This window comes from Falco biarmicus, chromosome 13 (assembly GCF_023638135.1).
Source record: "Falco biarmicus isolate bFalBia1 chromosome 13, bFalBia1.pri, whole genome shotgun sequence".
In the NCBI taxonomy this organism is placed as follows: Eukaryota; Metazoa; Chordata; class Aves; order Falconiformes; family Falconidae; genus Falco; species Falco biarmicus.
The window spans coordinates 9,353,698-9,368,011 of NC_079300.1; the positions used below are offsets into that span (position 1 = coordinate 9,353,698).

At 41.8% G+C, this 14,314-nt stretch overlaps 1 protein-coding gene across 1 annotated transcript; it reads left to right on the forward strand.

The window, feature by feature from the left end:
- Positions 1 to 4,731: 4,731 nt before the first annotated feature.
- On the forward strand, positions 4,732 to 14,208 carry TTC14 (tetratricopeptide repeat domain 14). The gene is made up of 12 exons (XM_056358619.1): positions 4,732 to 4,944; positions 5,023 to 5,144; positions 5,337 to 5,536; positions 5,926 to 6,010; positions 6,092 to 6,221; positions 6,905 to 7,057; positions 7,728 to 7,799; positions 9,069 to 9,188; positions 9,273 to 9,395; positions 10,090 to 10,207; positions 12,183 to 12,292; positions 12,742 to 14,208. The coding sequence occupies exons 1-12, from the start codon at positions 4,787 to 4,789 to the stop codon at positions 13,733 to 13,735; spliced, it is 2,385 nt and encodes a 794-aa protein (XP_056214594.1). The 5' UTR covers positions 4,732 to 4,786; the 3' UTR covers positions 13,736 to 14,208.
- The last annotated feature ends 106 nt before the right edge of the window (positions 14,209 to 14,314 follow it).

The window sequence follows — 14,314 nt, forward strand, 5'->3', positions numbered from 1 at the left end:
AAAATAATTAGCTTGTTTTACCAGGAATAGAAGAACTCCAACCAGTCTATAGATATTCAAAACACTTTAGAGATTTCTTTGAACATGTTTGGAAAGTTCACATATGTGACATGAAAATTTAGAAAGATGACAATTGCTGGAAAAAGAATTTTACAATGAAAACATGAATACTGCTCTGCTATGGATAAGAGACAATAATTGAGAGGAGTTGGATGCTTAAAGTTAAACATCATCTGGTAGTGCTTGCAGACTTGAGATCAAATATTCTTACTGTATTTTGCTATACACTGGAAGTAGAATTTTAGGTTGTAAGCAGTGATCTGCTCTGCTGACTGGGAAGTTGTGGTGCTGACTCTAAGTTGGCATGACTTACTCTAAAACTCAGAAACCAGGATGACCGTCCCTTGCTATAAAGCAGTAGATACTTTCAGTCTGTGGAGTGTTAGAAACTGGAATATTCATAAAAAAACTACAAAACCCTGCCTTGCCAGCATGCCTTCTGCTGGGTCCCTCATGTATCTCAGGAATTTGTTCTGTACGCAGGATTTCTAGATCTGTTGCAAGCTGTACAGGTGGGTGTACACATATTGTCTGTGTCATGTTTACCACTAAGTTGCCTGACTGGTGTTCCTGTTAAATAAGCAAACTTTCATTCACAACAGCCTGTTTTTTTCACATTTAGGAAAGAAAAAGTCAATGCCAGTGTTTCCTCCAGTAACGTTTTTGGTCTCACCTGAAGCCTTCACACATTTGTCACTAATCTGCAAGCAAAAAATGCTGCACTAAGAGCACAAGCAGTAATCCTTATAGCCATACAAAGGCTCAGCAGTGCCACTGCCTGCAGTTTGACAGAAATCACCAGAAGTCAGAGGGGGTTCTCAGCTGACATTTCTTAACCATTATTGCTGTTGTATTCCAACAGGGTCTAATTGCTGATTCAGAGCCTGGGCAGTTTCCACAGTTTGTCTTTGCGTATTTATTACATGCAACCGACTGTTCTTTGTCTACACATTTCCAGAAATCTGAGAAGTACAAAGGTCCATAACACCAGAAGCAGGTGCTCAGCGTATCTCCAGGTGAGTCTACATGTCACTGAAACCGTAACTCTCTCACAGTTTCTTAGTTGGACTTAATGATGAACTTGTTAAAAAGGGAACTGCTTGAACGGACACAGCCTGCGTTGTTCCATCACTCAAGAGCTTGTTGTTTCCATACCTCCTTCATCATATTTGCTGATTATGCCTGCAGACATGTTTTCCTCAAAGTAAAGCTACTAACTGGCTAGCAATTATTTTGTGCTGAACTTCCCTCTCATTACTCTTGAGCTAAAATAATATCTTGAATATCATGTCATCTTTGAACAATCCCTTTGCTGCTTAGTAAATTAACAGGAAGCTTGGGCAGCAGGGCTGCTTTTGACAGAATTTGTCAAAAATCTGACAACACAGCTAGAAGTACAGCTCCTCATATTAATTCTCATTAGTACTATTAGTTTTATCTTTCTTTGCCCAAAGAATGCATTTAGTTGAACATTTCACTCCTGTCTGCAATAGGCTAAAATTTATCTCAAATCTGCCCAAACTTTGCAGAAAACAGTGATTTGACAGACATGATCTTGGAGGATCTAATCTTTTTGTCAGCGAAAAAATGTGGGTTTTGTGACAAAATCCTTTCCTCCATAGGATTTTCTTGTAAGCTTTATCACTGATACTGGATACTTGGGAACATTTGAAAAGCAGCTTGACCTTGTTGCATTCAAACTGTGCTTACTGGAGTTTGATGAAAATCTGCTTAGTATTTCACATATCCGCTTTGAAATTCCATCATGCCTATCAGTTTTTTGGGTTGTTCAGCGGCCCTATCACTGTGAGTTTGACCCTGGGTTCAAAGCCAGCTTGGTGTAAATTCATAAGCTTTGAATTGTGGGAGTTACAGCTGCATGATGGATTTGGGGAGCTGCCTTTTACCATGTATTGACCTAAACTGTCGGAAAACTTACATCAAACTCATTCAGACGTGTCTGGTTTCAGAGTATCTGCAATGCTCCTCTTGGAGTAGTGCGATGTGTTGACATGTATCACTTTCTCCTGCAGAACCAGGACAATTCCTGCCCACCCTCTTTGTTTATTTAGCATATGGGATGAAGCACTATTCATCCAGGAAGTTCCTAATTCAATGGATCAGAGGATTAATGACATCGTAGCATGCGGAGCATGCCCTCTCCTCAGGCCTGGGGTCTCTTAAGCTGTATATATACCTCAGGGTTTATTCTATACTGTTGTATTTAGCACTATCCCTGCCTGAACTGTGGTGGCTGCTATATCCTTTTATCAAAAATATTTCCTATTCGGTAACTGAAGGAAAAGCAAGCAAAAATTGAAAAGAAAGAAAAAAAATCTGCCACTGAAAACACGCAGAGTCATTTTTAAAAGCACAGTGGCTATCCAGGCAGTATCCCATGAAAGAAAAGGATGGGAAAGGCTTTTGTGTGCCCTGAGTGACGTGGAACAATGCCCAGTATGCCATAGTCTTGCTTTGCTTCTGAGTTCATCACTACATCCTAAAAAATAGGACAGAAAACTACAAGTTCATGCTCACATACCCTGCTCTGGCAAAGTTTTTTCTGAAGGTGGAATTATTTGGAGTACTTTGTTTGACTAAGATAACTTCAGAATCTGTTGGGCCCAATTAAAGAAAGGATCACTTTAAATAGGAAGTTAACCCTCACATTCAGGGGCAACTGATCTACATTCTGTGTGTTGATGTGATATGAACCACTGAATTTCCTAAAATGCAATTCATTTCCACTCATAGAAGAAAATGTGTGTAAGAAGTGTTCATAATTATAGGTGGTTCAGCTTTTGCCATGATTCTTTGCTGGTATATTAAGTCCAGAAGCTACAGCACATTTAAAGTATTTATTCATAATGTCTTACTTCTTGTACATTGTGTGTGTGTGTATCTGCATATTAGACTGGAGAAATGCTTACACAAGCAGAGATTGTGCTTCAAACAATTTTTTTATTGCTAGCTCCTTCTACTTGCTAAGCAACACAAATTAACTCTTCCCCAAAATACCATTTCCTCAAATAAAACTGTCGTTATTTACAATTGTGCAACACAGTTCAGGACAGGGCACTTGCAGTGTGATTCATCCAGGAAAGGCCCCCTTTCTGCACTGGGGCTTTGCGGGTGCATTAACCTTTCCATGGCAATCTGTCTCTGATCAGTCCTAATGTTCAGAAATTTTTGTCTTGCATTCTTTTTTTTTTTTTTTTTTCCACCATGGTAACCAGAAATCTAAGCACATACCTGATCTTATACAGATCAGGGAGACTTTAAATCAAAATCCTGACAGCTGTTTGGTGCATCGCAAGTGTTATGCCTCCTTTATCTTCTGTTATATTAAAACAGGGGAACATGAAATGAAAATAAAAGATAAATTTGCCCTTCTAGTGTCTTCCCCAAGTCTGCTAGACTAGCGATATCCCTGCCGGCTTTGAAGTGAGCTTCTGAGACCTGTGTCTTTGATACGATCCGTGCCCTCTCAGTCATGCTGCTTCCTAGAGGAGTTGTGTCACTGCTCTGCTGACAGCAGATTGCTATTTTTTCTTCAACGTTGTACTGAGGGTGGATGTGACATTATGCCGTTTGCAGTGGGGCTGTGGGCTGTTTTTTTCCTTCCCTCTCCCTTTCAAAATGAATTATTAAATGTGATGCCAGGGACAAATTATTCTTAGGGACTGAAGAACTGTGATCTTTCTAATCGACTTGGATTAACTCCAGCTGGGTTGAAGCACCTTTCTCCATTAGCTAGAAGAGGTGATTATCGTGAAGAGCCTCCCGAGTTAAGCGTCTTTTTAGCATTTGAAGTTAGCGCTGGCAAACCGAGCTGCTGAACCCTGCACGAGGGCCGTGGTCACCGTGTGGCCTGTGCCCGAGGTCACCGCCTGTTTGCCCCCTCCCAGCACAGCTCTTCTGGCAAAGCCGCTGCATCTCTTGCCCCCACGCTTATTTCTTTCCCGTGTATGAGCGAGTTCCTGAGGGGCAGCCCGCCCGGGGGCAGTTCAAGGGGCAGCGCCATGGACGTGGTGGCTGTTGGCGGGTGCCTGTGTCCCCTGCGGGGCGAGCTCCGGCCCTGCACGGCCCCGGGCGCTGGCGCTCCGCCGTTCTGAGTGCGGCACCCGAGCACCGGCCGAGCACTCCCTGAGCGCCGGGTCCCCTCAGGCCGGAGGAGCCTCTTCCCTCGGGACCGGCCAGGCCTCGGCCAGCGCTCGGGGAAGCGCCCAGGCTGCGCACCCTCGGGCCGCGGCGAGGCGCAGCCCCGTCCCTTCGAGCGGCGGCCCCAGCAGGGCGCGGCGCGGCACCGCGGGGGCGCAGCGCCCCCTGCCGGCACAGCCCTGGCGCCGCCGCCGCTCCCTGCCGCTGCCGAGAATTCCAGTCTCCGTATCCGTCACCTTCCAGGGTTTTACCGTTTCTTGTTCTCGCCGCGCTTTGTAAACGCGGGCAGCGGCCACCCTGGCCCGGGCCCCGCAAGCTGAGCGCGGGCCCGGCCGGCAGCCGCTGCTGCCGCTCCCACCCCCGCCGTCCCGGCGCTACCCGCCCCCCCCGCCCCTGCGGTCCCCCCGCTACCCCCCTCCGCGGTCCTCCCGCTGCCCAGGGGGCGCTGCGGCCGCCCGCGCGCACCCCGCGCTTGGTCCCGCCCCTCGGCCTGGCGCGTGCGCGTTGCCGGGGCGCCGACGCGGGGTGTCGGGTCGCGGGTTCCTGTTCCGGGCCCGGCGGCGGGATGGACCGGGAGTTGCTGCGGCAGGCGCTGAGCTACCACGGCCCCGCGCTGCTCTCCCTGCTCCGCGCCGAGCAGCACGACAACCCCGACTTCCGCGGGCTGCTGCCGCCGCCGGGGACTGCCCTGGAGCCGCCCCGCGGGGCCCCGCCGGGCGCCTGGTGAGGGGCGGCGGGTGGGGGCCGCGGGCGGGGCCGCCGGGGCTCTCACCGGATCTCACCGGCTCCTTCTTCTTCCAGGAAAGAGGATGCGAGCCTGGACCTCGAGATAAAGCGCTTCATCGCCAAAAAAGCCGACCTGCTGTTCGCCCACTCGTGGAAGCCCAACGGGCCGCTGGCCGACGTGATTGAGGAGAATGAAGGTCAGGCCGGGGGCTGGCGCTTGGCATTAGCCCCCCGTAAAACCAGGGTGGGGATGTCGCCTGCTGCTTTTTATAGGCTGTGCACAAATCGCCTGTTAGTCCGGTTACACCAGGTTTTCAATGTTTCGCTATCGCCGGGTGTTTTGCGGTGTGCCTTGGCTGCTGTGTGACTGTGCGTGCCTTGCATTGCAGAGTGTTACGCTGTCATGCCTCCCCTGGAGCGATTCATGGAGGTGCCCAGGGAAGAACGAAGAGAATTATTTTTTCAAGACATCGAACGTGGCGATATCGTGATCGGGAGGATTACATCTATTCGTGAATTTGGCTTCTTCATGGTGTTGATTTGTCTGGGCAGTGGTCTCATACGGGAAATTTCAGATTTAGAAATCACTGTAAGATACGGCTTTGATCATTATTTTGTTCTTGTTAAGTAGAAGCTTTTTAATGTATTAGCTATTTCTTGTATCTCTTAATGGAGTGGTATATATAAAGGTGAAACTGAACCGTGGGATGGTGGGTGGCATCTGAACCTGTGGACAGCTCCTGATGCTCTGCTGAGACAGCACGTGCTTCCTTTTATGACCCATACTCAATAGTTATTGCTTTGGAGTTGAAAAGTTTATCATTTATGGGTGCATAAATTTTTATTTGAACCAAACCATGCTTTTAACTATCACGGTTCTGCTGTGCATGGAGGCTAATCTTCTGGTTTAATCTTGGGGAGAAAAAAACAAACAACTTCTGGCTTTGGTCACAGTATTCCTGCTTTTTTCTGTTGCAGGCTCTTTGTCCTTTGAGAGATGTGCCTTCTCAAAGCAACCATGGAGATCCTTTATCTTACTATCAAACTGGAGACCTTATTCGAGGTAAGTAACTGCAATAGCTGTCAAAAATCTGTTTGGGGTTTGAGACACTTCTGTAATTTTATCTTAACTTTGTTTTTGTAGCTGCAGTCAAGGATGTTGATCGTTACCACGAGAAGCTCACAGTGTCACTTTACAGCTCAGCCCTTCCACCCAATCTTTCCAGTACAAAACTAGGTGTAATTACTTCAGATGACTTCCCATTACATTATAGGTAATACTGTGCTGTTCAGCCGTACTTGCTAGGTGTATTCAGTGTGTCTGAAGAGCGGCTTTGACAAAATTTGACATTTTTTTCTTCAAATTTGTTGACGGTGTTTCTGATTTAATTGGATGATTACATACATCTTGTTCATCTCTGTAACATGCTTGTTTGTGGATATGTAATGTGTGGTTGGTCTTTTAGCCTCTTTCCTTAAATGTAAGAAAAGCAAAAATCAGTGTGAGGTGTCTGTCACTGTGGGACCTTGTTAATGAAAATAAAAAAATTAAACAACAAAAAAAGCCCTGCTCCCCCCCCCCCCAAAAAAAAAAACCAACCCAAAAAACACACAACCAAGAAACAAAAACCTTGGGAGACTGGAATACGAAATTCTTACATTTTTAAAATTGTTCTTAGAAGACAGAAGGACACAGCTATCTGTAATTTTTATAATGTTTTTGTATGTCCTGGAGATAAATAGATGGGTGTCAAAATATATTTCAGAAGCTCACTTAAGTTAAAGGATATAAGGGTTGCTAACTAGTGGGAAAATATATGTCTGTAAAAGAGAACAGCTTCTGAGCAGTGATAAATATTGGTATAGGCATTTTTATTTTAAACATAAGCATCATAAAATAGAGTATAGCATCTGCGAGGTTGTGTTTATGTACACTGGCACTTTTATTTTTTGTAAGGCGAAGCATGGAAGTTGCTAATACAGCAGAGACATTTGAAGAGGTTTTGCATCGTTCCCCAGGATTTGCTAATCCATCATTAGTTGAATATTTAGCAGAAAAGCTAGGACTAAGTGAAACAAATCCACCGTCGTTGATGAGAAGTCTTCAAATGTAAGTGATTTTTACATTATTCCTATCCTATAGCTTTGTGGAGATTACTCTAATCCTTTGAAATAGACTTGTGAGCGGAAGTCCTAGACCACTTCAACCTTTTTCGTTTTGATTCGCTTGACTGCAGCTTACATGTCCTTAAATATTTAAAAGCAAACTCCTCTAGAGTAAGAAATCTACATGTGAAATTCTGTAGCTCTGAATAAGAAAGGCATCTTATCACACAAAATGTTTGATACCAAATAGTTCAGGAATTTATTGCTTAGATCTTGTTGACAGCTTTGGATTGAAACGCAGGATGATTAAGTTTTAGTGGTTTTTGTCAGGTGTTTATTTTAGTAATAGATCTGACCACTTTAGTAAAATAGGCTCAAACATACACACCAGTTGATGTTGTGAGCCCCCTATGTATTAGGCCCCAAAGCAGGTGTGAATGTGGCGTATTCCTGTTAAATGGACTGCAGCTGTACTGGGTCAGTTCAGCACTTCTAGAATGGGTTGGGAAAAACTGGTTTCAGAAATAGGAAAGAATATTTCTGACTGAGTGAGGGAGAGCAGTAAGGCATTGTATAAATAATATTTCAGCTTGTTTCAGCTGCATTATGTATTCTGAGTTTAGTTGTAGTCTCAGAAGACCAACTTGATGTTTCTATTTGTTTTTTCCTTAAAGGAAAAATTTCAGTGAAGAAGATTTTGCCCCTGCATTGAGGAAAAAGCAGTCTGAATCCTGGGCCTTGAAATGGTATGGCAGTACTTGCGTCTTGTCAGAGGTCTTTGTCTGGTCAGGTTAGGTTACAGTTTTTATTTCTTAAACAAAAATAAATGTTGAATCAGTTTTTCCACAGCATGCGTAGTGGTATAACAAGGAAGATCTTCCTGGAAGTAACCCTAACTGCCAAGTGGGTGTGTGATAGTCTCAAGATTCAGTTCCAAAATATGTGTTAAGTTTGAGGGAGAACTTCTCAGAGTATTTATAACTAGCTGGTCCATTGAGATGAGAGTAAGATTTGTTACAATACCAAGTACCCAATTTTCCATGTTATAATTGGGTGTTGAATGACATACTACTACTTGTCCTGCCACTTAAGCTTCAAACTGTAGATTTAACAAGTGCGCTTGCTGTCTTTGAAAAGGTAAATGTGTTTCCCTGCCTGCGTTTGGAACAGCAGCTCTGGATAGGTGCTATTGCTTTTACACTCTGCACTGTCCTTGGGCGTGCTACAGGGTGGGGCAGGCAGAAGTAAGAGACACTTTTTCTCCTAAAAGGGTACATTTTTTGTGGAAAAACTTCTCTTGAATATACTAGTTCAAAAACCAAAATCTGTGTGAAGCATCAGAATTTCTGATTTCTGTATTGACAAAGAAGTGTTTTTCTTAAAACAATAGTGTTTTGCAACTTTGATTAATTGCAGAAAATGTTGCTTGTAAGTTAAATCAAATACAATTTTTAAATATATTAAATATAAAATATGTTTTATGTTTTTTAAAAAGTCTATAAATAAAACTTCTGAAATTCAACTTATCAGTTCTCTTCCAATAAGTTAACCTCCTGGTAAATGCGGATGAAAAGTTTGGGTAATAGGAGATATAAAACTAAAAATATTTGAGTTTGAACTGATTTCAATTTGAACCATCTACCCGTCTCACCTCATGCCATTGGTCTAATGGTGATTATGGATGGATGTAATTAAGCCTTTTCCAGTTTAACGGTGGTAGGTCGCACACACAGGCTTTTGTGCAGAAAAGCATGCATTTCTAAATGTTCATTCCATAAAAGAAAACCTGTGTAATGTAGTAGTACCATCTGCAGAAACGCTCTGTGGTGCCTTAAGATTTTGGATTAAAGACAATTATGTCAATACCACATTCATCTGATATGCTAGTGTTAAGTACGTGATAACAAAGTCAAGTTTTATTACCTGTCACTCATTTGGAACCATAATTTGTGAGTATTTAACAGTATAAAACCAATATAGGCTAACTGTAAGATTTTCTAAATATTTTTCTCTAGTGTGAAGGCTGGGGTTGAGTATTTTAAGGTTGGGCGTCACGTGGAAGCTATGAATGAGTACAACAAGGCTTTGGAAATCGATCCACAAAATGTTGAAGCTTTGGTAGCACGTGGAGCTCTGTAAGTCTGCTGGTTTCTGTGGGTTTTTCTACTTTGTGAAAGAGAAACATCACTAAAGTCCGTGCAACTTTTCTGTTGTTCTAGCTATGCAACAAAAGGAAGTCTGAACAAAGCCATAAGTGATTTTGAAATCGCTTTAGAAAACTGTCCTACCCATAGAAATGCAAGAAAATACCTCTGTCAGACACTTGTGGAAAGAGGCGGGCAGTAAGTGTTAGGGTTGGGGTTTTGTTTGGTTGTTAACAATTTTTCTCATAGTATGTTTTTTTTATTACCATACTAGTTAGGATACAGAATAGCCTTTTTGCTTCCTTGCTTTGTGTTTTAAAAAAATGTCTCTGGAAATGTACCTGCTTGTGCAGTTGATTTATGCTTTCTCCTCTGTCGGAGTTAAAATCCTGGCAAGATATTTGAGGTTTCATCATGGGTACCCTACCAGTGAAAGGGTATCAGGCTTGCATAATGTCTTGTGAAATGTTTGAATATATTCCAATAGGTTGTGTTTGGGTTTTTTTTAAAGGAGGGGCTTGTACCAAAATTACGTTCTGTTACTCTACTGAAATACTGATTAACTACTGTAACGCAGAATTTTGCTTTTGAATATTCAGGCAATAATTCTAACTGTGTTAAGAGGAGAGAGACACTGATTTTGAAACTGGAATTGAAATTTTAAAGAACAGTATTACTGATGGTGATTAGGAGTTAATAATGCATCAGAAATACCGTTTTACTACTTCTCTGAGGTGGGCTAGTATGATAGAGAGGGTCTTGGAGGGATTCCTCAGTGCTGTGATAAGAGTGGTAGTGTCATAGTGGGAATAAGAAAGGTGGTCCTAAAAATATCAAAAACCTGTCACAAATGTGCAACTGAACTGTACATGAACTATCACTTGAATTTTAGGTTGGAAGAGGAAGACAAGCTACTAAATGCTGAGAGTTACTATAAAAAAGCCTTAAGTTTGGATGAGACTTTTCAGGAGGCAGAAGAGGCCTTAACGAAACTCCGTAAGCATATGCAGGTGATTCTTTACTTTCTCTTCAGATAGTGTTCTCAATGGCAATAAATGAACATCAAAAATCGTGTTAAAGATTTTGAACAGGGAGAATTTAAGCTGATGGTTTGTCTTATTCTCTGCTTCCCTTCTCTACAGTAGATATTTTATAGTGAGCATTATGGCTGTACCTACCAGAAGAAAGGTACCTCTTGATGACTCCACTGTTTTGAACAGCATAGTAAAGAAATGCCAAATAGTGGAGACAGGGAAAGAGCGAAGCCTCTCAGCTAAAACAAGGATAAGAATATTGCATCGCACAAACATGACTGATAATGTTAAATTAAAACATTCTGTGAATGCAAACATGTGAAGTGTGAAACACTTGTGCGGTATTTATTTTCCTTCCTTACCATCTTGCTGGTCAGATCCTTGTCGTTTGGAGTAATGATGAAAAGATAGAGCAAGACCAGCCAAAGCTAACTCACAGAAAGATCACATGAGAGGGGTAATTAAGAGGTAATTTAAAGGAAAACAGCAGGAGGTGGAGGGTGGGTGGGCAGGCAATTTGAATACCTTGGCTTTCTCTGCTGTTTTTTTTCCTCTCTTCTCTTGCATGCAGCTTGTTTCCCAGGTGAGCCCTGGTGGGTCTCTGCGCTGATCTGAGTTGTCTTTTTTTCTTTTATTTACCTCCTCTACTTGTACTGTCTTCCAGAGAGGATCAAAGAGTAAAATAGAGCACTGAGGAACAGGCTTGTTTTGTTCTATGCTTCTGCATGTAAGGAAGTAATGTAGACTCGTGTAGATGGCCTTAATCAACACTTCTTCAGTTGGTGGAGCCATAATGCTGACAGGTTGTGTTGAAAGAAGGGGAAGAGGAGATATGACAATCTCCTTAATAAACTGAACTACATCGTAGGCAAACTGTTGCATGGTATTTGAGCACTACTCATATTTGGCTGCTTTAGAAAGATGTGTTGGCTTGTTAACATGATAAAGAATGTTCTCAGCAAGTAGCAGATAAATTTTTCTCTTCTTTAGCATTTTCATAGCATAATGGGTCATTGATAGAGCAGATAAAAACCCACAGTGTTAGCTATGGTTTGGTTTGCATAGCCTTAACTGCAATGAAGGGTTTCTTTTATTGTAACTGTTAAGACAATTCCTAATTTTTGAAAACGATAATCAGACTTTCTGCGTGCTCTTAGTATCAGCAGAGCTGTTGTTCAGGGCTGTAGATGGCAGAAGTCTGTTCTCTTAAGTAGTTTCAAGATTAATCATCTGATGAGATGCTTTTCTGCATTTACCTATATTTTAATCCATATGCCTCATACTATCACTGTTGTGCTAGAATGGCTGAAAAAGCACTGAAGGATGTTTTCCTGTAATACTGATTATGTGTTTTTCTCCAATGCATTTTCTTCTGAATTGGACCGTTGTTGCTGTATCTGACATCTGGTGCTGCTCATCACCCACAAACCCTTGGAACATGATTTCTTACGTAAACTATGCATCAAACTGGTCTGTGAAATTGTTACAAAACGGTTTGTATTCAAACATGGCCAACTTGAATACATTTCAAAATGGGTTCTGCCATGTTTTACTTGTAAACTCCAATAATGATACTTTCTTTCAAACCTATTGGGTTTTTTTTTCCCTCTCCTCTTCATATTGGTAATTCTGCGGTTTTTCTTGAATATTCTATCTATGCCTTCTGGCCTTCATGCTTCACGGCGTGCTGGATCACGGGTTCCACTGCAATGGCTGGTCAAATGTATTTTTTTTAATGAAACAAAAACTGCAATATGGTCCTTAATGTAAACCTGATTATAACAATGGCCAATACCAAACTCCTGAACAATATTAATTCTTGATCTGGGAATCCTGGTAAAACATCCCTGGTGTAATTATATATTTGAATGGGGTTGGGGGACATGGGGGAAAAATACCCATGTTAACACTTTTAATGTAATTTTTTTTATGATGCTTGGGTTCAAAAAAGAAATCTTTGGAAATGAGGGAGAAACAAGCTGCCAAAGAAGAGAGACAGAAAGAAAAGAAAGTAGAAACAAGTGCAGAAAAATTGCGTAAGCTCTTAAAAGAAGAAAAAAGGTAACTTGTTATATTCAGTATCCTGATTATGTGGCAATAAGTGCAGATAAGGCTGTGAGCAATCCATTCGCAGACAGTGTGTCCAACAGCAAGCCAGGTAGAACATCTACCTAGGTAAGCTGCTTTTCCTCTGGAATTTTTTTGTGGGTTGTGTCCTTTAATGGAGATAGATGTGGAACAGAAGTCATTTAAAAAATACTTTGCAATGTGAAGTATTTGTGAAGTGTAATGCCATACTAAAGTGGGAAAGATGCCTTTTACAATGAACAATTTGGTGGATTTAATCTTATTTTTTTTAATAAAGAAATGACATTTGAAATTGTCTGGCCAGCTCAAGCTCAGTTTCCATTCATGCCTTACAGTCAAATCTCAGCTAAATCTGGGGAGTGCAGTTTTGCTTGCTATGTATAATTTTTGCCTGATACTGAAGATTATCTCACATTTTCTAGGTTGAAGAAGAAAAGGAAAGTATCAACTTCCTCCTCCTCCTCCTCCTCCTCCTCCTCCTCCTCTTCCTCCTCAAGTGATTCTTCATCAGATGTATCAGTTTCTTCCTCCTCCTCTTCCTCTGATCACAAGAAACATAGGAAAAAGCGTCGGAATAGATCAGAGTCTGCCCGCAGCTCCAAAAAAAGCTCATCTAGAGCTTCTTCCCATTATAAAGATCAGATTAGGAAAGAGGAGTGGTATTCGCCTCCGGCTGATACCTCTGCTTCTTTTCTTAACCAAAGTTTTGAAGTGGAAAAACTGCTGGAAAGGCAGGACAGCTTAGTGTGTCCAAAAACAGAGGTAAAAGAGAAAGACAGACACTGTTCTTTTTCAAGGACTTCAGGTGATGATGAAGACACTTTTGGAGGTAGGTCTGAAGATTCAAGAGATTCTTACAGTAGTAGCTCCAGAACTCTGCCAGGTAGTAGCAAAACTGAAACATATGGTAAAACGGATAGATTGTTCTCAAGTCGGAGGGGTCCTTCAGGTTCATATCATAAGTCAGATGACAAACCCAGGATGCATTATTTTAGGAAATTCGAAAGGGATGTAGAGGGGAGAAAAGAGCAGTTTAAAAAACACGGCTCAGGTCAAGACAGGTATTACATGTCTCCATCAGGGTCTGACTATTCTGGCAAGTCAGTGGGAAAGCACAGATCATATTCTGGCACCTCCTTACGTGAGGGTGACAAAAGTTACCGTAGTGATAGGCATGCGTTAAGTCAGCATAAAAATGAAAGTGAGTCTAAGAGTAGGAAAAGAAGGTATGAGGAGACTGATACAACAAAGGAACCAGATGAGGAAATGGCTTTAAATGTTTCAAACCCAGGGCAAAATGATACAGAACAAACAGAAAGCGGTGTTAAAAGAAACCTGCCCCAGAACTTAGTTAACATATTCAATCAGATAGCTGAGTTTGAGAGGGAAAAAGGAAATAAGCAGAAGAAACAATGAAGTACCTGGGAAAACACTGTTCTGATGAGTGTAGTTAAATGAACTTTGATCTGAGTATCTCTTGAGGAAATACATATGAAGAGTGATAGAAATGCAGAATTTGTTCTGTCTTGCAGAATGTCAGAGAACTCTAAAAGACTGTATGGTGGAAAGAGATGAAAGGGTATCTTACATAAAATATCAGTTATTATTTAAAATCTTAAGTTTCCTGTGCTTTTAATTTGGGGTGTTCCGGTACAATATTCTGTTTGATGGTTTGAAATCCTTTGATACCCTGGACTTGTAGTTAGCTGTAACTCGCATCAAATCTGCACTTTAACAACAGATAGGTTTTGTTTGGTTTTTCTTGTCCCCTGGAGTACTATTTTGTATCAAACTTAACTTCCAGCTATAGCAAGGGGATAACTGAATTAGTCATGTGCCATCAATGTGTATAGTTCATTTGATCATTAAATTTTCTTAATTTTTCTTAATTTTCTGTCTTGATTTTTGTTAATGCTGCTGTTTTGTACTGGTGCACTTGTTATATATGCTGCTTAAGTGAATGGAACCCTCCGGTATCTGTGAAGGCAAGTATAT

Excerpts from the sequence above, each read along its gene's own strand:
- TTC14 (XM_056358619.1), top strand. The coding sequence starts at position 4,787 with ATGGACCGGGAGTTGCTGCGGCAGGCGCTGAGCTACCACGGCCCCGCG. Across the intron at positions 9,396-10,089 it reads CTTGTGGAAAGAGGCGGGCA|GTTGGAAGAGGAAGACAAGC; the intron begins GTAAGTGTTAGG and ends CTTGAATTTTAG. Across the intron at positions 10,208-12,182 it reads AACTCCGTAAGCATATGCAG|AAATCTTTGGAAATGAGGGA; the intron begins GTGATTCTTTAC and ends GGTTCAAAAAAG.